Here is a 22,942-nt window from a genome sequence, read left to right on the forward strand (position 1 = left end):
TCAAAAAGGATTTGATCACATCTGTGTAAAATTAATTTTTACTTTCCCGTCTAGCACTATAGTTGTAGAAGAGAAAGTATTGTAATAGATCCAACTTGGGCGTATGCGGTTTTCACCGGATCTTGACATTTTGACACTTGATGAATCCAAAAAATTGGATGAAAATTTTCCGGATGTTAGTGCTTTTATGTACATGTGTTCAGTATTGGTCTCTAAATCACCTTATATTTCCAGAACAACTGGACCGATGTTGACCAAACTTTGTCAGATTACTTATGTACAGGGCGTTGTTGCCATTAAATTTTCCACTTAAAGGGTCAAGGGATGAGGCCTGTAGAGCAAGATCACTCTCAGTGTCTCAGGATTTTGCCTAATTAAGGTCATATTTTTCTTAGGCATATTTGTTAACAATTAAAAATAATATTTGCAAAATCGCACGCCATCCCAAAAAATTCTCTAAACTAGTTGTTAAGTGGGTATACTGCTTCAATAGTACCCCCTGTCACCACCAGGAGTGCTGGTGTAGCACTGACATATTTTAAATTAAGTTGTGTATGTAAGCCATGCATCAGAAAAAATTCGTGCAATGTCCTACAACTGTGTTGTCAGCATTTTTTTTTATTTTTAGATCATCTAATTTTCATTTTGTTTTAACTTGATGTTACCAAACCTACACTCAAAACTGTTACTTTTTTTATAACTCTGCCAGCAAAATATAAATGAGAAATGATGTGCGGATGTTATTATTTGTTTTTTGCTGAACAGTTGATTGATTTCATGACTTTATTAGATTCTTTGTCCCTATATTTTGTCAATTGTGTAATGGATCAATGTTATCCACCAAGTTTTACTGTACATTTTGTAATAATTGTTGTACTTTCCTGTTTAATATACGATGCTGAATTCTAGTAAGAGTCCAAGTCTTGAAATATTCAGCTCTTAAGAAATGCATTCCTCAAAAAAATAGAAAGGCATCATATTAAAAGTAATTAATAAAAAAACTTGATTAAATATCCCTTCTGAAATTATATCTCTAACTATTTACCAACAATAAATTACACTGACATTTTATTCCAGCCAAAAAAATGAGTCAAAATATAATTTATTAATATTTAGTTTTCAAAGATATTCCTAGGTTATTAATTCTATAAAACAAGATTTAAAAAATTATTACTAGTTTCTGCAATTATATTTCAATATATATATATATATATAGTTATCATAAAAAAAATTTTAACTATCTGAAAGTATAGTAACTTCAAAAGTTATTCAGTCAATTGTATTCCACCTTCGGGTAAATCCTCACTCAATATGTCTGGTAGATCCTAATTTTGCATTCTCCATCCTTCACAATTCTGTGCTAGTCTCTTAGTGTCATATCGTTCTCCTATCTTAATTTAATATGGAATCTGATACCCTCCTTTTTTTCTCCTGATCCACCATTCCCTTAGTTGTGTAGTCTTTAGCAGATATTCTCTTCTCAATCATTGTCCTAGCCAATTCAACTTCTTTCTTTTACATTGAAGTATATCACTTTCTTCCCCAATCCTCTGTAGCATTTTTCATTTTTTATTTTACTACATATCCACATTTCAGATCCCTCTAACTTTCTTTTACCCTTCTTCCTTACTTCCTGTGTTTCAGCTCAAAGTTTGCAATAATAGTAGCTATAAATAATTGTCATTCGTTATCGTTATGGTTGTGAATAAAGGATATTTTTGCTGTAAAATAATATTTTTATGTTTTTTCTATTTCAGTTTTTCATTTAATGTTTTCAGTTTTATTTTTTCACGTAGCATTTGAAAAATGTCACTTAACAGTCAAAAAAATCCTACTTATCACTGTCTTCTTTTTAATTAAGTTTAGAATGAAGTCTTCATAGACCTTTTTAAAAACAGGAAGTAAAAGTTTCCATCTTGTTGAGTAGTTGGTTGCATTACCTGAAAGTGATTGGTACAACTGTTTTTATATTACATGATTTGGAGATTGAATGGTATATTCCATGTGTATGAGTCCATGATGTAAAGGAATTTCATTGTGTCTGTACATATTCATGGCAGGAAATTGAATCAATAAAAAAATCCTGAAGTAAGCTGTCTTGTAATTGTAATGGATTACCAAATGAAAATGTCTTCCTGAAATTTTTTTTTTGATTAATACATCATGTAAACTTTGAAACTTGTGCACGCGAAACGAATGAACATTTGAAATGGATATGAAATGAAGATTTTGTAGCACATGAAAAATGCCATACCTAACTAGGATTCGAACCCAGGACCTCCAAATGAAAGGCTGAGATACTACCACTCCACCACAAAGATCAGCAGTGATATGTATGGATTTGTAAATTTTAGTGATATATATTGATAGACTTGTATCAATGAGTATTCCAATAATTTTATGGGTTACTAAGAAAATATAAGACAAAATGTATTAACTAGAAAACTAAAATTATTAGATTCATTTGATCAGTTATCTTTTACAGTAAAATATCTAAATAAAACTTTTACAAAATGTAAAAATCTGTAACTGGATGATATTGATTGTTTAATAGTTGAAATGTCCATCTAAGTAGATTTTTACTTTTTATGAATAATAGAGGTTTTCTTCTAATTCAAGAGTTTTATTCTTGAACTTTTTTCTGTTATATTTCAATAACCAAATTTAATCATTTTTCTGTATTTTTTGTTATAATTGATGAATAAGTACATTTTGTTAAATAGAATAGAACATTATACAGCAGTTTTATTTACAAATTACTCTGTGCAATCTCAAAGAATTACATAGTGTAGGAAAAAAGTATCATATATTAATTTAAAGTTTTTTTATTTTTTTATTTCAGTATTTAACCAAAGGAGCCGTCTGTATGTTAGAAGAATTATACAAAAAATTAATTGATTCTAAAAAGAGTAAATTAAGTTTTTCAACATCTGATAATAATACAGATGAAGAGATGAAAGAAGATGAGATTGATGAAGAAGAAAAAGCACCAGAAAGTGTTACATTAACACAGACCCAACAAATACTCAATGATGATGATGATGATGATGAAAATGATAATGGTGATAAATGTAAATCTGACAATGCAACTTTTATGGAATGTTCTCAGGTTTGTTGAGTTATGTAATTTTATTTTACAAATATTAGTTTGGTTATTTGCTGTTAATTTTATTTTGTTTAATAAACAAATATATTTTATTCTGCTTTTTATATTTGTTATAGAATAATAATTGGTTGGTTAATTGCTATAGTAGTATGAAATTTTATTAGATTTACTAAATTTTATCCACAATTTTATTAAGAATTGATATCTTAAATTTTACTTTTTAGTAATTTTTAGTTTTTTTTATAACAATAATTATTATCATAAACTTAGTTTTTCTTCATTCAGTATAATTTTTGAGTTATCAGTTAATTTATTTTCTGGTGTTATTCTTCTTTCTTTTCTGACTTTTCAACTCGACCAGATAAATTTTGTCTTTACCACCACCAATATAGTTTATTTTTTTACAATGTTCTAGCTCTTACCGCCCTGCTCTTATATTCATTCTAAGGCATCTTCATTTCATATTTTATTAACCTACCGATTTCCAAAATCCTCCTCAACACACATTTCAGAGGTCTGCGTTATTTTCCTTTCAGTTTTCCTGTTACCCACATTTTGCTATGATGAATTACTCTACTCCACACACGTGAAATAAAATCTGTGTTATTATTAGATCTATATAGTGCATCATATCCTTGTGGATCGCAATGTTGTGCAGCATTGCGTCATAAATTTAAATTGCTGAGAAACATTTGCCATATCCTAGACAATGATAAGAAGGTTTTAGACCAGGTATTGTTGTTATTCCTACAAAGTATCAGTATGTTTCAGAAAATGTAATATTTGCCATGCGACACCAATGATCAATTTTTAATTGAGTTCTTGTATTTGTGTTATATATTTTATTCTAGTGCCAAAATTTTTATTTTTTTAGATTTAATCGTATTATTATTATTATTATAGTTTAAATCTTAGTTCTTAAATTTTTTTGTTATTTGAGAAAAGGCCTGTACATTCCTTGTTAAATGTTTATTTAAATTTTATATGTTTGTGTTTCTTTTTAAATAAATGTAATATAGTATGTTTAAGATTTTGACTGTGATATTAGTTTGTAGTGATGGTTTAAATGTGATATTGGTTGTAACTTCTTTTTGTTTTTTATATTTTAGTTTGTCTTTTTTTTAGTTTATTATTTTTTTTTTTGCTATATGTCTGTCTGTTCTGAGCAATGATAACATGAAATCATTTTTCACCCTCTAAAAACAAAAAAAACTTCTATTCAGTTTCTAACCTGTGTAATTTTTTATGACTCCCTTTCAAGGTTATTTTTTTTGCTTGAAGAAAGCATATGGTTAAAACATTTAAAATCCATGTATATATTAAAAATTTCAAAAATCTTAAGAGAAGGTGTGGAGAAGAGTGGAATCTCAGTTTTGTATACAACTAAGATTTAAGTATAATGTAATAGTGATAGTAATAATTCTGTAGAATATATTAATGTTAAAAAGAAAAGTTTCAAATCTGTCTAACAATTCAGTTTTATTTATTTTAAATTAGATATGAATATCTGTTATAAGTACGATTTTCAAGTTCTGTTAAGGGTACTATCTGAAGGCACCTTACAAAGACATTTACTATCAGTATGTTGTTAGGAGAGCAAGATATAAGAAAAGTTTTTATAATTATGAAACGGTAATATGTAATCTGTACTTCCAATTAATTTAGTGTTATTTCCATCAATAGTTTTAATGAAAAACATTAAATATGGAAGTATGTAATTATATGTATGTAAATTGCCATAACCAGCATCTTATAGGGGACCTGGTATAAGATACTAATCATTTCATTAAAAAAAAGAATAAATATAACCATTCCCAAGAATAACATCCTTTCTAGATTTATTAATATAAATGAAAAGTGAAGTGTTTCTTGGTTGCCATCTTCAAGGCAAATTTAGTTTTATCATATTTAATATGATTTTCTCTAACTTGAAGCTAATTAATTAAAGTGTAAAAGCTTTTTTTTCATAAATTTCATGTAGATTCAGTTTTTTAAACAGCAGGTTCGTCAATGTCAGCAAGATCATATTGGTACTATTAAAACTAGATTATTTTTTATTATTACAATTATTAATAGATAAAATAATCTTTGGCAGGAACAATTGGACAAACAGACTGAACCAGTTGTCGTTTTACAACAGTTTAAAGCAGATGGCAATAATTTGTCTTTACCTCTTACTCTACGCTCATTACAACCGAAATATATTATTATGTATGATGTTAACATGACAGCTATTAGACAAATCGAGGTAAGAATTTAATTTTTTGTTGTGTTACATATTCATTAATAATTGTAGTTCTTTCTGTCTTTAATTAATATGAGATATCAATTTAGAATTAATTTAAATTATATAAAATTGATAAAACCGACAGGACATTAAGGAAAATTTGTAATTCCTTAAGACACTTTCAGAAAATTTATTGGAGTGTAGCTTTTTCATTCATTCATTGCGTTAAAACTGCTGATTTCTTCTCAGATTCAAAGCGTATGTAATCAAAACATTTCATGGTATGTGGAAGTTTATTCGCTGTGAAATTTTATCTTTTTGTAATATAACGTGGGAAATTAAGTGTGCTATAAAATATATAATAATTTAATTATTTCAGTCAAAACATGACGCTTGAATAAAAATCAGTAGTTTTTATAGTTTCAATAAGTGTGTGTGTTTGTGTGTACACATGCACACTATTATTACACACATTTTATATATAAACATCTATACCGGGTGGCTGAAAAGTAATTTACACCTCCCCATAACTTTTTTTTATATTTGAGATAACTGGATGCAGTTTGTGGCATTCTTCCTTTCACTGAGGGGCTACTTTAATGAACGTATATCTCACTTTTTAATTTTTGGGTGGCAGAGGACAGGGGCAACTCTAAAATGTCAAATGGGACCACTGGTCATTTGATGTATTATTCTAAATAGCTTGACGAGATGATAAAGATGTTACAATTAAAACTAAATTCTCATTGCCCAATCCAAGATGGGGATCTATAATGTATTTTTTTCAGATAGCTACAAGGTGTTTAACTTAAAAAAGCCCCATCACTTAGTAGTTAATATTAAATACATATTTCTGTTAAAAAATGAATAACAGTTGATTCCGGATAATCTGCTGCCCCACTTAACCAGCGGGCCGCTGGTTAAGTGGGGCAGCTGGTTTTTTGAGACAGTTCTTAAAAAACAAAAACAAAACAAGATTTTACATTGATAAGTTCTTCATTTATTCAGTCCATAATTGCCACTTATTTGGGCCAATATCCGATGTATATTTCTTATTACAAATGAATACAAGCCAGCAGTGAACAACAAACTTTGTGGTTCTGAGAATTATGCAGCTAGATAATGGAGCAGGATAGAGGCAGTAAACATTCCGACAGATAAACTGCAGTAATGTCACTTCAGTCCATTAATCATAACAAATAACAAGCACAATCAATCAAACATTAATCATAATAGCAAACATAATTATCATAACAAAGGAGTTTATCATTGGACATGACATCACTTGAGATCGATGTTTAACAAATCCATTCTAAATTATGATTTCTACAAATTTCAGTGAGTCATACCTACTGAAAGCACTAGCTCCTTTGCAATTTATGGTTAGATGTTACTTGTATTTCGTATCATGTACATTAAACATTTGTATTTTCATGCTGCTTTTTAGTTTTTTTATTTCACGAGTGTGAATTAACTTAATTTTGCCAACAAAGGGTGTACTGTAACACACTTTTTTTGCTACTGTTAGGTTGTTTTGTTATCTGCAGTCATAGTTTTTAATTTTTTTATTTCCAGTTGTTTCACACATTTTGTTGACATTTTTATGCATAGGCCTATAATGGATTATGCTTAAGGCCTGTATTAACATCTTTAAACTGTGTCAATTTTTGTTGTTAATCTACCTGTTACAATTAATTAAAATTGTGAATTAAAATGTCGCATAACATTATAACATAGGATGAATAAATAAAGCTTCTTGACAAAATAAAAATGTATCCACCTAACTTAAGCCAATGTAAACTATCAGAACTAATTGGTGTACTGAAAAGTAGATAGCTTGTATCGTACTCCAAGAAGATAAAATACACCAAGAATGGGCTTTAAAATCATGGAACATCTCAGAAAAAAAATGTGATGGAAAGGACCCACTTGTTGAGGAAGCTCTGAATGGTTTGCCACTGTTACTTCACAAGGTATTAGTGCCAGTGCTTAAAAACAATGCAGAAGATTTTGCTAAAAAGTTTAATCATAATGAATTTAAAGCAAAGGATAGTTGGTTATCATGTTGGAAAACGAGAAATCAGACAAAATACAAGAAGGCTCATGATGAAAAATTGACTGCTGATATAGAAAATCCTGCTTCAGGAAATTTATCAAACTCCCTGAAATTCTCCAGAATTTTTTGCCAATGACATTTACAACACCAATGAAATACTACTATTATATTATCCTGCTACACCTGATGGGTACTTGTGCTACAAACATGAAGTGTTGTCTGGATCCAAAAAATCTATGGACCATGTTACCATGCTTTGTTGTACTAAAAAAAAAAGATACTACTAATTTACAGTTGTGCTGCTTATCCATGACCAAATTGTTTAAAGAACATTACTATTGAATTTTTACCGCTCAATACAACAAGCCTCATCCAACCGCTGGACATGGAATTCTAAAAAAAATATGAAATCTATTTACCAACGTAAGTTGGTGAAACACATTCTTCTAGAAATAGAAGAAAATTCACTGAATTCTAGCTCTGTAGCTAGAGAAGTAAGTGCTAGAGTCAACTTGTTGCAAGCAATTCAGTTCATAGCCAACAGCTGGGGAGAAATAAGTAAAACAACAATAAAATTTTTTTTTGTCCATTGTGGTTTTCCTAACCCAGAAGATGGCCCAAAAATATTCAGGAATGTAATGGTAACATGTTACTAAAGCAAGTTGAAAGTTATAAAGAATTCATGCAGATTGATGAAAATGTTGAATGTATACAAAATGAAGAATGTGACATGGCTATTGTAGAAAAACTCCAGCCCACATGCAGTAGAACAGATGAAGCCAGTGATGACGAAAATGGATCAGAAATACAAGTTATGATTTGATGCAAAAAAATTTGTTAGACTTCAATAGTTTTTATGCAGGAAGGAAGTGAAGGCAGTCCTCAATTGGAGTAGAAAATCTGTGCAAATTTTGTTGACCTAATGTCATTAAAACGAAATTGGTAATGTAGGTTGGATGAATTTTTTCAAAGAAAATAATCAGGTGAGAATTTTATGTTGTGCATGCATGGCTGCACAACATTATTATTATTATTATTATTTAAACGCTACATTATTTTATTTAAGCGTTTAACATAAAAAATGTTTAATTTTATCTTGGGATCTGAAGGGACTATAAAATAATGATCGGGCAGGCATGCGTGCATGTGTTATGTTTAATGCAATACAGTATCGTATACGCTACAATTTACGAATCGATTTAATTGGGCCAAAATGCTCCGGTCCTGTTGTGTCCCAATAAATTGGAATTGACTGTATTGTGTACTGTGCTTTATTAATCATATATAAAGTTTCAATTTGGTTATCTTTGTATATTTCAATATTGACATCTAAATAATTTACTTTCTATTATTATCCGTTTCAAATGTGAATTTTAATTTTCATTATAGGAATTTAATTTTTTTAATATTGTTAGAAGTTCATTTTTATTAATGGGTTATATATAATTAAAATATCATCAATACTATACCCGTATTAAAACATTTTGTTTATGAGTGATACCATACACTTATTTACTTTTCCTGTAAATATATTTCTGATATGATTGCTGATAGTGTAAATCCCATAGATAAGGTGGTATTCTTTTGTGTATAGTATTTGTTATTAAATTCAGAATAGTTTTATTGGCTTATATTTCTTATAATAGTAATTGTACCTTTAGTAGATTTTTTAATTGTATGTACTAATTTATATGTATAAATTTTTTCCTTTAATTTCACTCTCTTTTTTGTACAATACCAATCAATATCCATACATTAAATATTACTAATGTAGGTAATACTTATGACATATTAACTTGATATTACTTTGTTTTACTTTTTGTTACTATTAATGATCTGTAATTACAAATTTTAAAGTGAGTGAACATTATATAACCCTACAGTTAAGCATATCATAGTCAGAATATTATAAAATAGAATATGCTATGACGTTTTGTTTCATAGCAGTAACAATTTTTTGTACTGTAATTGATAACTATCACAATATCCTTCCCAGTTATAAGTAAATTACAAGAATGCTTATAAAATATATTCTGGCAAAATATTTTTATATACAAATTATCTAAGTTTATTGCCTTGCTTGATTATCCATTTCTTCAAATTATATTTCATGTGAATGTTATGGTTAACAGTAAACTTTTTCTGGATTATGGGTTAAAAATGAGGTATGTTTATTACGAAAGGTCTAAATAGTATATCATGAAATTGTATTTAAGTGGATATATTTGGCATATTTCATGCTTTTAATTCAAAATACCGTTTGTATAATTGTAAAATTGTATAATGTTTTATGAATCAAAATGATGTATGCTACATTTACAATTTAAGCTCTATTTCCCCCCCCCCCCAAATAGTTCACCTTGGAACTCGTTGGATCATTTATTTATTTGCGGTTGTTTCTTTTTTCTGTTTTTCTGTCTCCCCAGTACCTCTTCATTCCTTCTGATATCTCTTTCCTTCATTCTTCAGAAGGTTCAGCTCTGTTGTTCTTGTGTTTTGGTGCTTCTTCGAACCTTTTATATTCATCTTCTAATATTCTCTTTAATATTTACTTTTATCTTTTAATTTTTTCAGTTATCTTCAGTTCTTTTAGATCTTGTCAGACTTGTGTGAACCATTTGCCTTTTAGTTTTTTTACTTTGGAAGAAATAAAAAATTTGTTTAGTTGATCTACCGATATTCATTCTAGATAAATGGGAGTAAAATGCAGTTCGTCTTTTCCTTATCGTGTATGACAGTTTTTCAATTTTAGTATAAAGTTTGTTATTTGGAATTAATTTTACCTAAAATTATTTTTAAATTTAGGACATAAAATTTTTGTTATAATTTTCCTTTCTTTTTTTCTATATTTTCTGGTAGACCTTTGTCGCATAGTCTTAGGGTTTTTGCCGCATAGAGTGCTTTCGGCTTTATCATAGTTTTATAATGTCAAAATTTTGAGTTCTATAATAAAGACTGTTTATTATATGTGTTTTTTGTTAGCTGGAAAGCTAATTCCATTTTATTAACTGTTAATGCTTTTTTATCTAAGGAATTCCAAGCGATCCATTCTGCAAGATATTTTAAATTATCCACTTTCTTTATTTTTTTATTATTTATATTAAGGAAATTCAGGCAGTTTTTAACATTAGTCAAAATTGTTGATTTCTTAAATCCAATTTTTAGTTCCATTTTAGCAGCATGTTTTTATAATTTTTTTAATTTGTTGTTCAGCTCCATTCCAGTTTTTAGTTAATAATGTCATATCATCAGCGAAAGCCAAACAGATAATCTTTAGTCCTTTAGTTCCCAGTCACTGGTTTTGATGGGAAAAGGATCATCTGATAAGTCTCCCAGAAATTTTATTTTAGAGTATGTGTTAATGTTGCTTTCATTAAGTTTGCCATTTTTTTATCTAAAACTAATTCTGTTAATGTTTAGAAAAGTGATGTTCTGTCTACCAAATCGTATGCTTTTTGAATATTCTATAATATTTTTGAGATTAAAGATTTGTGCAAGATCTGATTTTCCTGAATACAACGTGATATTCACCCAGTTGAACTCTTTATGACAGTGAATTTAGCAGTTTTATTTGTTTTTCCTCTATGATAGAATGTTCTTTTATCAAGAATTTAATGTTTGTATAAAATAATTAAAAAATTCTTATATACTATTAAATTGGGTCTCAAAATGGCATATTATTATTATTTACCATAACCATAAAAACTTATGTATTAATAATCTCATAATTTTTTTTGTTTGTTTAAAGTTTTTTTTTTTTTCAGTGTTATCAGAGTGTCGATTGTATTGAGCAAATAACTTTGTATTTCCTTATGTATGGAAGCAGTGTGGAAGAGCAAGGTTACCTTACTACACTGCGTAAAGAAAAAGAAGCCTTTGAGTTTCTTATAAAAGAGAAAGCTGTAAGTTTTATTTTATTTGTTAGGTTGTCATCCATTTAAAATTTATCAGTAGATCTCGTATAGTCTCAGAACAAAATTTTTGAGAAAGAGCTGTTAATTAAACTGTGTGATTCGTCTAAAGTACTGTGATTAAACAGGCATTCAAATCCAGTTACTATAGCTGTAAAATAATCTAAACTAAAAATATAGTTCGTGTATGTATTACTTTTTTCTCATATATAAATGTAATTTTTTTTTGTTATAAGGGACAGTAAAATGAAAATTTGTAAAGTGGAGAAATATACCAACAGTTGAAACCAAGTATAGTTAACCATTAAACTTGGCTTCAAAAGTATGTTAGACTTAAATTGCTAAGTTAAATAATATTGGGTGCAATTTGCTTCGTTTAAATGTTTTAATGGCTATTGGTGGTATAATTTACAATTTCTTTGTTGCTGAAAATTTTAGAAAAAATTGTTTACCATTATTTTTAAACTTCATATGCAAACTTCCAATGTAGACATTGTCTATGTATTTTGTTTATGATATCTCTTTAAAAAAATCTCTTGACCTTGTGAGTTGTGCAGAAACAGATTACAGTAGTGAACCGCATTTGGCAGTGCTGTGAAGCTGTGTGTCCTTTTTGAGCAGACTTCTTTTGTCGCATAACATTATTAATGTCACTCATCAGTGTATGCTTTCTTTAGGAATCCCGTTTTGATTTTGTTTTGAAAAATTTGAATTAGCTGGCTTTTGGCTTTACTGACTGGTGTCAATATGTAATTTGTGGATAAGTGGATTAAACATTTACTAAGACTTATAAAATGAAGTAGAATTTTATGCTGATCATTTTTTAAACCATAACCAGTACTATGAGAGATTTAATCATTCAAAAATGTGGAAATCAATGAGATGATATTTAAGATCACCAGTGCCAATTTATATCATATATTTAAGAAAAATTAACAAAATTGTAGATTAAATTCATGTTTAAATGTCAGAATAATGAGGAGGAAAGGACTAAACTATGGAAAAAGATTTATGGTTTCTCCTTCATGATAACGCATTAATTCATAATTTACTGTTGATTGATGGGTTTTGGCCAAAAAAATATTAATATGCCTGTATCTTTAGGGTCTCTTTAGGGTCTCTTTAGGGTCTAGATCGTACCCTGGAAGACTCTTTCTTCTAAAGTTGAAATCTAAGATTTGTGATGAAATAAATAATTTAAAAAACAGTTTCTGAGTGAAAGTGGAATGGGGGCAGTAGAATGTATCAAACAAGGTTGAAAGTTCTTTAAGATTGGCATGTATCAATTCAATAAATTAGACATTAGTTTAAAAATAAAACAATTGGATCTTTTATATCCTATAATTTGCATTGAGTCCTACATCATGTGTTCTAATAATGCTTTTGATATCCTAACTTTTTTTTATTAATTTACAAAAATTTTTAGAAATGTAAGTATACAATAAACAACATTAATTATGAATAAATCTCCACTGCAATAATGAATTAAAATGTGACATATTATCTCAAAAATTCAGATGAGTATTTCCCAAACACAAATGAAATTTAGGTTTTAAAAAACTAGGAATTTGTTCTGTGGTGCAACCAACTGTGGAATAGTGAAAAAATCTGAAACACTGGGGTAGTGGCAGTTGCTTGAAGCTCAGCAGGCCAAGATTTTTTAGTGATAGTGATTACATTGCATCCATAATGGAGAATGTAGCAAAGGACCAAAACTTTTGACTTAAAAATTCTGCATTTAATTGGACATCAGTCAGTCACCTTTGACCAGGATTTAAAAATGTTTCCTTATGAAATTCAAGTTTAAAAATTAAACCCAAGTGACTACCAGTTGCAGCTATGTACCAATATATCCACACTTATTCAGCATAAACAATTGTGTTATTTTTTTTTCAGTTAATATGAATGAGTGAGATTTCTACCTTAGTGGAATTGTTGGCAAAAAAAATGAATCAATAAAAACAGAAAAAGAATGAATGTGAAAAAGAATCAATATTAACAGATCTTTTCATTCCAAATCTTGCAGATGAAGCAGTGGAATAATATCAATAATTTACACTTTTGGTGGCCTCGAAGGTTGCTGGATTTGATGACTTATAATTTTTTCTTTTCACACTTGAAAAGAAAAAGCTTATATTTGTAAGCTGAAAACTTTAACCGAATTAAAATAATATTCAAGCTGAAATACTTGTAATACCTGCAGCATTGCAGAGAATAATAGAAAACGTGATGAAAAGAATAACAAATTTTAAATTTGTTAACAAATTTTTAAGTTTGATTTTTCTCTAATTTTTTTTTAAAGAGATGGAATTGTTCATTCTGTACTTCAAATGAGTTCTTTTATTCACCATTAGGAGCATCTCTAGATCAGTCTGTGCTTAATAAAAATTATTATTCCTATTGATGTTTAATTTACCTGTTATATTGTCAAGAGAGCCATTTCTTCTTTTGAGGTTGTATGGCTTTATTTATGCGGCAAATAGATGAAGAAAGAAGCATTTGGAAAAATATAGTTAAAAGAAGAGACAGACTTATAGGCCACATACTAAGGCATCTTGGAATAGTCGCTTTAATATTGGAAGGACAGGTAGAAGGGAAAAATTGTGTAGGCAGGCCACGTTTGGAATATGTAAAACAAATTGTTAGGGATGTAGGATGTAGAGGGTATACTGAAATGAAACGACTAGCTCTAGATAGGGAATCCTGGAGAGCTGCATCAAACCAGTCAAATGACTGAAGACAAAAAAAAAGGCTTTATGTTTCAACAGTTTTTTGGAAAGTTTATTCATTTAAATTACCTTGCCCTGTTGGTTAAACTGGTAGATCTTATTTTATCATATCACTTGCCTTTGAGAAATTCACTTTACCCTATAGTAACGACATAATAATCAGAATGGTTTTTAGACATTGCTCTGATGATAATTAATACTAGTAATCAGAAGTGCTGTTGGAAGTATTCATTATAGTTTTCTGCAAGATCAGTGGAAAGCCATTATTGTTATTACTTGCTTTTCTTTGACTTACAATAATTCAACCGTGTCCTCAAATCTTGCAACTTTAATTACGAATTTACCGATGTCATACAATGGTGAAATTTTACACTGCAACCTAAGTCAGGTGACAATGCAATACTCCATTATTAATTTCATATATTTCTATATTTTATAATATATGAATATGACTATATATAATTCAAGTGAAACATCTTGAAGAAAGGAGCTGAATCGATAAGATGTAGCTATCAGTCCCTTTGATTTTGACTTTCGATTCAGTATGTCTAGATCAAGTGGCTGTTAAAGCAGATTTTAATATAACTAGTGTAAATTTACCTTCTAATCATCCAGTTAGTTATAAATTACTATTATCATTTTTAATAATGTAAACTAATTATCCAGGTTTTTATATATTATCTGTACTATTATATAAAGAAGAGAGGGGTTTTGTTTGTTTGGGATAAACAAAAAAATAATCCCAACCAAATTTTTTACCCATGTTTTTTGACATGACTGTTGGTTTTTAGATATATTTCATCTCAAAAAATCTCAAAGAACTAACCGATCAAATTTTCAAATTTCTGCTGTGAAATTTTCAGAATAGTCATATTACACCATAGAAGATATTAAGCCCTAGCACCCTTGAAGGTTAAAATATTAAAAATATTCATTATTTCTTCACCTGTAAATTTGTAAATTAAAGATATTCATTAAGGAAAAAAATACTAATCCTTTTACTTCATTATTATATTTCTGCCTCCATGGCAAAGAAAAGTTATGACTTTATCATCGTCAAAAGTGTGTGTACTTTAATTACCATAGCAGCTACTGTTTTCTGTCTTTTGTAATTTAGTTTCTTTTTCAAATTTTTATAAAACCTGAATATTTTAATTGTTATTTATTAGTATTCTCACAACCATAAGGATAATGAAAAGTGTAAGGGTCCAGAGGGCGAGCCCTCTAGGTGGACGGGCGATGCATGCTCTAGGAGTGTGTTCTCCAGGTAACCTAGATGCTGTCCCCCTGCGACTTGGGAATGGTGAGCTCTGTAGCCCTGGGGTAGGCTCTATGGCCCCCAAGGAGCCCCTGAGTTGGGTCCAGGGTTCACCTGAGCCCTGAGGGTCCAGGTTCTGGCTAGACGGGCAGGCTAGTATAGAATAAACTTATATAGAGAATTTTTTTTTGTTTTTTAAAGAACTAAAACAATTAAAAGTAAAAACTTATTTGTCAGCTTAAATACATATACAATTTAAAAAAATTCTTGTTTTTTAAAGGATGCTTTTCTTCAAAAAATAAATAACAAAGAAAAACAAAATAATTTGTACTAAAAAGTAAAAAAATTATTTTGTTTTCAAGAAAATTACTTTTAAAAAGATTTTCTAATTATGCATGACTAAAAAGAAAATCATGGAGTGCACTAATTATAAAGTTATATATAGAGCATGTCTCTAGGGTATTTTTTATACATGCATAAATAAAAAGTTAAATTTTCTTTAAAACAAAATAATTTTTTACTTTTTAGTATGAATTGTTTGGTTTTGTTATTTATTTTTTAAAGAATTAATTTTTTTTTCCTTTTTTTATATATATTAATTTAATTTTGTATAATAATAACTTTTATTATTTATTTTTTGATTTGCTTTGCCTTTTTTTCTTAGACTATGGTTATATCTTCTGATCAAGATGGTAAAAGTGAAGATTGTTCTAGTTTAAGTCGTGATGCTGGTCAATCTGCTGCATCAGCAGGTATAGTAAACAGTCGTAAAGGTGGTGTGCAGAAACCTTTAGGTTTATCAAAAGTTATTGTTGATATGAGAGAGTTTCGAAGCGAATTACCGGCTTTATTACATCGTAGGGGAATTGATATTGATCCTGTCACACTTTTGGTAAATAAAATGATTTATTTTTATAATTTTTTATGAAATGTATATTATGTCTACTGTACTAAATACTTTTTTTATATATGGATTTTAAAGAATTTAAAGTGTTATAATAATGAAGGAGGTGGTTTTATTTAATGATAAATGAGCTTTATCTATTTGCCATTTCAGCCATCCTGCTAACCCTTAAATTAGAGAATGGAAATTTTACAAATCTACAGCAAGTTTCACTACCTGTCAAAGTTTCACAGGGTCTTCATAAAAGATTGGTAGAGTATCGGTAATTCAGATCAAGGTAGTAGGGAAATTTTGTTGGTAGACCTGATAGCCTCCAGACCAAAAGTTTATGTAACATCAGTTTAAACCACCACACCAGTTTTTGTATTGTTGCTGAGGTGTTTGTTACTATGTTCATTTTTCAAGAAAAAGCAAAAATCGTATTTTGTTTCAAACTGAATTAAAGTCTGTAATTTGATGTGAGTGTGGAAAAGAGCCACCGCATGCGAATAATATACAATGTTGGTTCAAACAGTTTGAAGAAACTGGATCTGTTTTCAAGGAAAAATCAACTGACAGACCAGTAGTATCAGACAAAACTGTTAAACGAATTAGACAATCTGTTATCAGAAGTCCTAACAAATCCATCTGTAGTCAAAGCCTCGAGTTAGATATTCTGAAAACAACAATTCACAAAGTTTTACATAAAATATTGAAATTACACATGTATAAAATTCAGCTACTGAACGAATTGCTACCGAATGAGCTACGGAATTGAAACCTGATGGAAAAAAATTTCAATTTTGCTGTTGAAATTTTCCTCAAAATTAATGAAAACGAATCATTTTTAGACAATATAATTTTTACAAGTGAAGCTGCATTCCATATTAATGGGTGTGTTAGCAGACACAATTCATGAAAATGGGGACTGAAAACTCACATGTAATTTTTAAGAAACAATGTGACACACCTAAAGTTAATGTTTGATATGGTATGATGAAAAATCGTATAATCGGGCCTTTTTTCTTTGCTGAAAAGACTATTAATGGAAATGTTTATGTTGATATGTTAAACAATTACTGCTTTCCTCCACTGGATGAACTCAAAAATATACAATTACTTCATTTCCAACAAGATGGTGCACCTTTTCACTTTAATGGATTTGTCAGCCAGGTTTTGAATGGAATTTGGACATCAATGGATAGGATTTGGAATGATAAGGACCTACACCCTGGCCTCCAAGGAGCCCAGACCTGACACCTTGCAATTTTTCTTGTGGGGTTATGTAAAATACATTGTTTATTCACAAAAAAATATGCAACCTATGTCACTTAAAGGAAAGGATTAATGAAGCAATTGTAACCATAACAGAAGATATGTTAATTTGGATATGGGCAGAAACTGAGTATCGATTGAATATTTGCCCAGCGACTAATGGTGCACATATTGAAATTTATTAGTTATGTAAAAAAAACCATTTCAGATGACAGTTTCAATAAATAAACATCAACTTATATTATAAAAGCATATTTACAAAAGTATTTTTGTTTTCATTTAATCCATGTTCAAAACCCCACCGTTCTTTTATGAACACTCTGTACTGTATATATTAGCTATTGTACTGCATACTTTTATTCTTTTTATAGAATACTATCCTGTTTGTTGAAGTAATACTATATAAATTAGCTATTATTATACATATTTTTATTATGTTTATTATTATTATTATCTTTTATGACCACATAGGATCACTATAGTCAGTGATAGAATCACTATAGTCAGAGATATAGGATCACTATAGTACCACATAGGATACAGTCAGTCAATTATCAAGTCTCTTCAATGGGACTGTTTGGGGCTTGCGGTCCTCCCAGTACTTTTTCATACATTTTGGTCTTTATGCCCTTTCTAATGTTGAAAATGTTCGTGTTGTGAGTATGAAGCGAGTGTTTGTTCTTGATCTTGTTTAATTGTATCTTATCTGTGGTGCTTCCAGTGTAAGGCCAATTTCCTTCAGAGCCTCTCTTATTTCTCTGATCCATCTGCAGCATCCTGTCTGTGTTTTTCAAGTCAAGATTTTACCAGACTAGCTGTTTCAGAAGTCTTGAATCTTGCATGATATGCTCAAAAAATCCTAGTCTATTATTATTACACATGGTATCAGTGAAGGATTGTAACTTTGTACACGACTTCGTTGGGCACAATCCACCACTGCTCATCTTTCTAGTACTTTTTATTGATGCAGGTTCTTCCAATTCTTCTTTCGATTTTCTGGAGTCTGTCAGTCTCTGATTGTTTGTTCAGGTGGAAGAGTGTTTCTGCTGTATAAGTGATTTCTGGTTTTATAACTATGTTATAGTGTCTTATTTTTGCGTTTATTGATAGGTATTTCTTATTGCAAGTGTACCAGATTAATTTTTGAGTTTTCGCTAGTTCCTTTCTTCGTATTTGGATGAAGATTTTTTCTTTTAAATTGTTCTTTTATTTCTCCCAGGTATTTAAATTTGGTTACTATTTTGATTTTATTACCATTTGTGTTTACTTTTTTAATCGTATTGGTTTTTGGGCCGTAATTTGTCTCTTTTCGAATGGTATTTTGAGGCCAGTTTTATTTGCGTTTACCCATTCTTGCATTCTATTAATTTGCTACTCCCTCATTTTGAATTTTTTCTCTCCTAAAAATTCCTTTACTACACTGACAACAGATGGTTGTCCAATGGTGCCAAATCTGGATTGTATGGAGGATCCCTTTTAAATTCTCACAGCGTTTCCGTATTTAAAGTGACAATGTGATGGTGTAGCATTGTGCTGGAGGAAACAAATAGAAGGCTCAGCTGCTTGTCTTGTAACTAATTACAAGCCTTACTGTTTTTAAAATTATAGCATTATTATTATATACAGTGCTGAACAGTTTTTTGTTCTCCAAAAACAAAATTAAATAGAAATTTCCCTATGAATTCTAAAAGAATGCTACCATTATTTTCAAAAATGTTTTCCTAGGTGGAGGTGAGCTTTATTTTAGCCACTATATATATATATAATGTATATATTCTGAAAAGGATCGATTGTAGAAAAATAATGTAGGTATATGTTGAAGTGAAAATGAGGACACCTATGATATTACTTCAGAAGTTTTTTTACTGCCACCAATTATATTATTTTTATATCCAGAGTTTTAAAGACTTGCATTGCCAAATTTTTACTGTTGCTACACACCCAACACATGTAAAGTCTAATTTTACTGAAAAAATATTACTCCTTGATAAAAAAAGTCATAAAAACATAAAATGTGGTTTTCTAAAACTTTAGTGTTAAAAAAATGTGAGTTAATGGTCCAGAAAAAGTAATTATCCCTTTTATTCATTAATTGTTTATAGAACAATTTTTTTCATAGCTTGAAATGGAAAAATTAAATTAAGATTCTGTTAGTTTTAGTTCTTATGAAGTAAAACTTTTTCTTAACAAAATTAAAATAATAGTATGTAAAAATTATGATGTGTTAATATTTTCAAGTGTGTTTTTTTTTTTTTTTACAAAGGTGGGTGATTATATTTTAAGTCCTGATATGTGTGTGGAGCGTAAGAGTATTAATGATTTAATTGGTTCACTGTCTTCTGGTCGTTTATATACACAAGTATTATCTATGACCCGGTATTATTCAAAACCGATTCTTTTGATCGAGTTTGACCAGAATAAACCTTTTGTTCTCCAGGTAAGAGAATTAGTAATGTGGTATTTATATTTAATTTTTTTACAAATAAAAAAACATTAACATTTTTTTTTATGCTGAAATTCAAGAATGCTTAAAATATTTTTTGTCCATTTTTATTTATTATTACTAATATATATTTAGTTTCTAGCTATAATCATTACTTTTAATATTGGCGGGTTGCACACGCAGCATATTTTATATTGCACGTTGTATGCTGCGTGTATAACACGCATATATATACACTCTCTTGCACACAGGCTATTCAAAACAGTAATCAATGTGTTTTGCTTACTGTGTAATTTGTGTACAGTTCATAGTGTAATGATTGAACATATATCTTAGAATAATCTAAACTAAATAATATAATCATCATCTTTGCAATAATTTTCAATGTTTATTTTTCTACTGACTTAAAGTAATTGTAGAATTAAGAAATTTTTTGTATAGTTTTGATGGTACTATAATATTATTTCTTTTAAGTTATCAATAAATACTACTGTAGGCATAATTATAATGTAGTATTTCAAAAGATATATATAAATAATTTTTTTCATAACATGAACAATAAATCAATGACCCAAAAAGCAGTTTCGATAAGAGAATATTATTAACCTTTATTAAGTTTTATTTTTTATTGGCCTATTCTATAAATAATTCAAATAAAATAAGAATTCTAAATAACTGTTATAAATTTAGTAAATTACTGACCTTGCTGAAACAGTTTTCTTTTATATCAGGAAATTTTGATGTAAATCTACGGAACTGCGATGTTGATCGCTCACATTTATTTCCTGAAAGGTGGTTAAATAAATGATCACTTAAATAATGTCAATGTTACTGATGTACAAACAGCACTGTATGTATATTAGAAAAATAAAAAAGTAAACATACTTTTAACTTGACCGCAAAATTTCCATAAAATATGCAAATTTAGTTTATTTTACAACCTTAAAACAAAAAACTAAGTTACTCTGACAAATCACCAGGTTCACTGTCTTTACCATCACAAGAGATTTATAATAAAACAGTTCATTGTTTCTTCTCACAGCCCTTCTTTAATTAAATTGTCTTCCTGAAGTTTTCCAACGTGACTAACGCACCTAACCCAGTCATCAGTGTTTACACGCTCAATGGCATAATTCAACAACACTTTAACATCTTTTATTTTAAAAGTATTATTTCTATCAGCAACATTTCCTTTAATCTGGGCCCACAGAAGTTGAGGTCACGAAGAGGACTAAGGCGTACCGCTTCATAACCCATACTTGTTGCCAACTCATTAACCTTATAAATTTTGTATTTTCTACTATGTTTTTGAACAATATTTAGAAGACAGCTTTGCGACTGAAGAACCAGGATCAATGTTGTTTTTTTTTTAACCATTCCCTTATGTCAGATCTCTTTTTGTTGCTAGTTGGCACCTTTTCCTTATATCTGGAACGGTAACTTGCGTTATCCATGACAATGACCAATCGTTCTTCTAATCCACAAAGCAAATCTGTGAACCGATCAATAAAAACCTTTGCATTCATTTCATCATGGAAATCACCAGATTTCTTTGATTGAAACAATAGTTTGGCATTATTAATAAAACCATACCTGGCCGATCCAGCACGACACAAAATTAAACTGTTACCTTATCAACAGGAATCTTAGCCGCCTGTACTGGATGAATGTTGCCAAATATAATTTTTTGAGAGGTTTTGATTTACCCAAGTTTCATCTAAATATAGGGAATAGATTTTCTTCGTTTTGAATATTATGTATTCTTTGAAGGAGTACCTCCTGTAATAAAACAATGTATTGTGCATTTCCATAAAAATTATCTACCATCATTGCATTTTTGAACAAAAATCCAAGATCCTTAAAAATTCTCCGTAAGGCATCATGCTACCACAGTAACTAATTTTAAATAAAACACACGTTACAACGTGTGTTTTATTTTACGATTTGTATGAAGTATTATACCATGGGATTGACCCCATGTGTGATGAAGTATGACCATGGGGAGTACCCCATGGTCATAGAATTCAAGGACGATTCTAAGGATTACATCCTTATCAAAATCATTCAAATCTGTCAGAGGAGTATTAAATGGTTGCCTTTTCTTTAGAGAAGAAAAAAAAATTACACCTGTTTTGTCACCTTTCCTTTTGGTAGCGCTCTTATTATCCTCTGTAATTCACTCAACAGTTCTGAGAGAAATAACAAGCATTTGCTGTAGCTTGTTAGCGTTGGAAAAATACTCACAAAAAACATCACTGGAAGTTTTTAAATGTTGAAAATAACAATAAGCATTACACACAATGTTCTTACTCTGACTTTGTAAATTAGGTGAAACTACAGACATTTTTAAAAATAGACCATACACACAAGAAAACACTCCTACAATCACAATTATGAAGACAAGTACATTAAAACAAAAACAAAAACAGGAAACAAAAAATGGGTTAGTTGTCATTGTTGGCAATGAAACCATTAAGGTTATTTCTGACTCTCTAAAGGTCAGTGAGTCAGATATAAAAGTTGATCCTAAGAACAAGAGGTGTCCAAGAATCATACTTTATATATAGATCGGCGACTATCTGAGGATGAATTGATGACTCACATTAGAGAATACTCAGATGGATGAGGCTTCTTTTAAGTCTGAATGTCGGTTATTGTTTAAATCGAGTAGGTGCAAGGTAGAACATTACCATGTTATCTTCAAGGTAAGTAATACTTTATTTAACAGCTTCACTAAGGAGGACAAGTTGTTCATTAACTTCTCCTCTAGTCAAGTTAAGGAATATTTAGATGTCCAGCGTTGTTTTAAGTGCTGCAGATATGGTCACAGAGCTAAGGTCTCTAATCATCCTGCAGCATGTGCTCATTGTAGGAACGAGGGGCACAAGCATGACAAGTGTCCTAAGAAGTCAGAGGGTCCGACTTGCATTAATTGTAAGCGCTCTCAAAAAGACAGAAGCAACCTGTCAATAGTAAAAAATATGGACACCATCTTAGAGCTGTTGAAATGTATTACAGCTCAGTATTTAATGGTTAGATTTGGTCAGTTAAATG

General features: G+C 29.6%; 1 protein-coding gene across 1 annotated transcript in view; it reads left to right on the forward strand.

Moving 5' to 3' along the window:
- Positions 1-22,942, forward strand: part of mei-9 (DNA repair endonuclease XPF mei-9) — a 76,152-nt gene that overhangs the window by 21,579 nt on the left and 31,631 nt on the right. Inside the window, exons 10-14 of the mRNA XM_075372787.1 lie at positions 2,843-3,109; positions 5,202-5,354; positions 11,154-11,291; positions 15,952-16,179; positions 19,709-19,882. Of these exons, the coding sequence (XP_075228902.1) occupies positions 2,843-3,109; positions 5,202-5,354; positions 11,154-11,291; positions 15,952-16,179; positions 19,709-19,882 (960 nt within the window). The remainder of the gene's footprint in view (positions 1-2,842; positions 3,110-5,201; positions 5,355-11,153; positions 11,292-15,951; positions 16,180-19,708; positions 19,883-22,942) is intronic.

The sequence above is a fragment of the Lycorma delicatula genome, chromosome 8, assembly GCF_047948215.1.
Source record: "Lycorma delicatula isolate Av1 chromosome 8, ASM4794821v1, whole genome shotgun sequence".
NCBI lineage: Eukaryota > Metazoa > Arthropoda > Insecta > Hemiptera > Fulgoridae > Lycorma > Lycorma delicatula.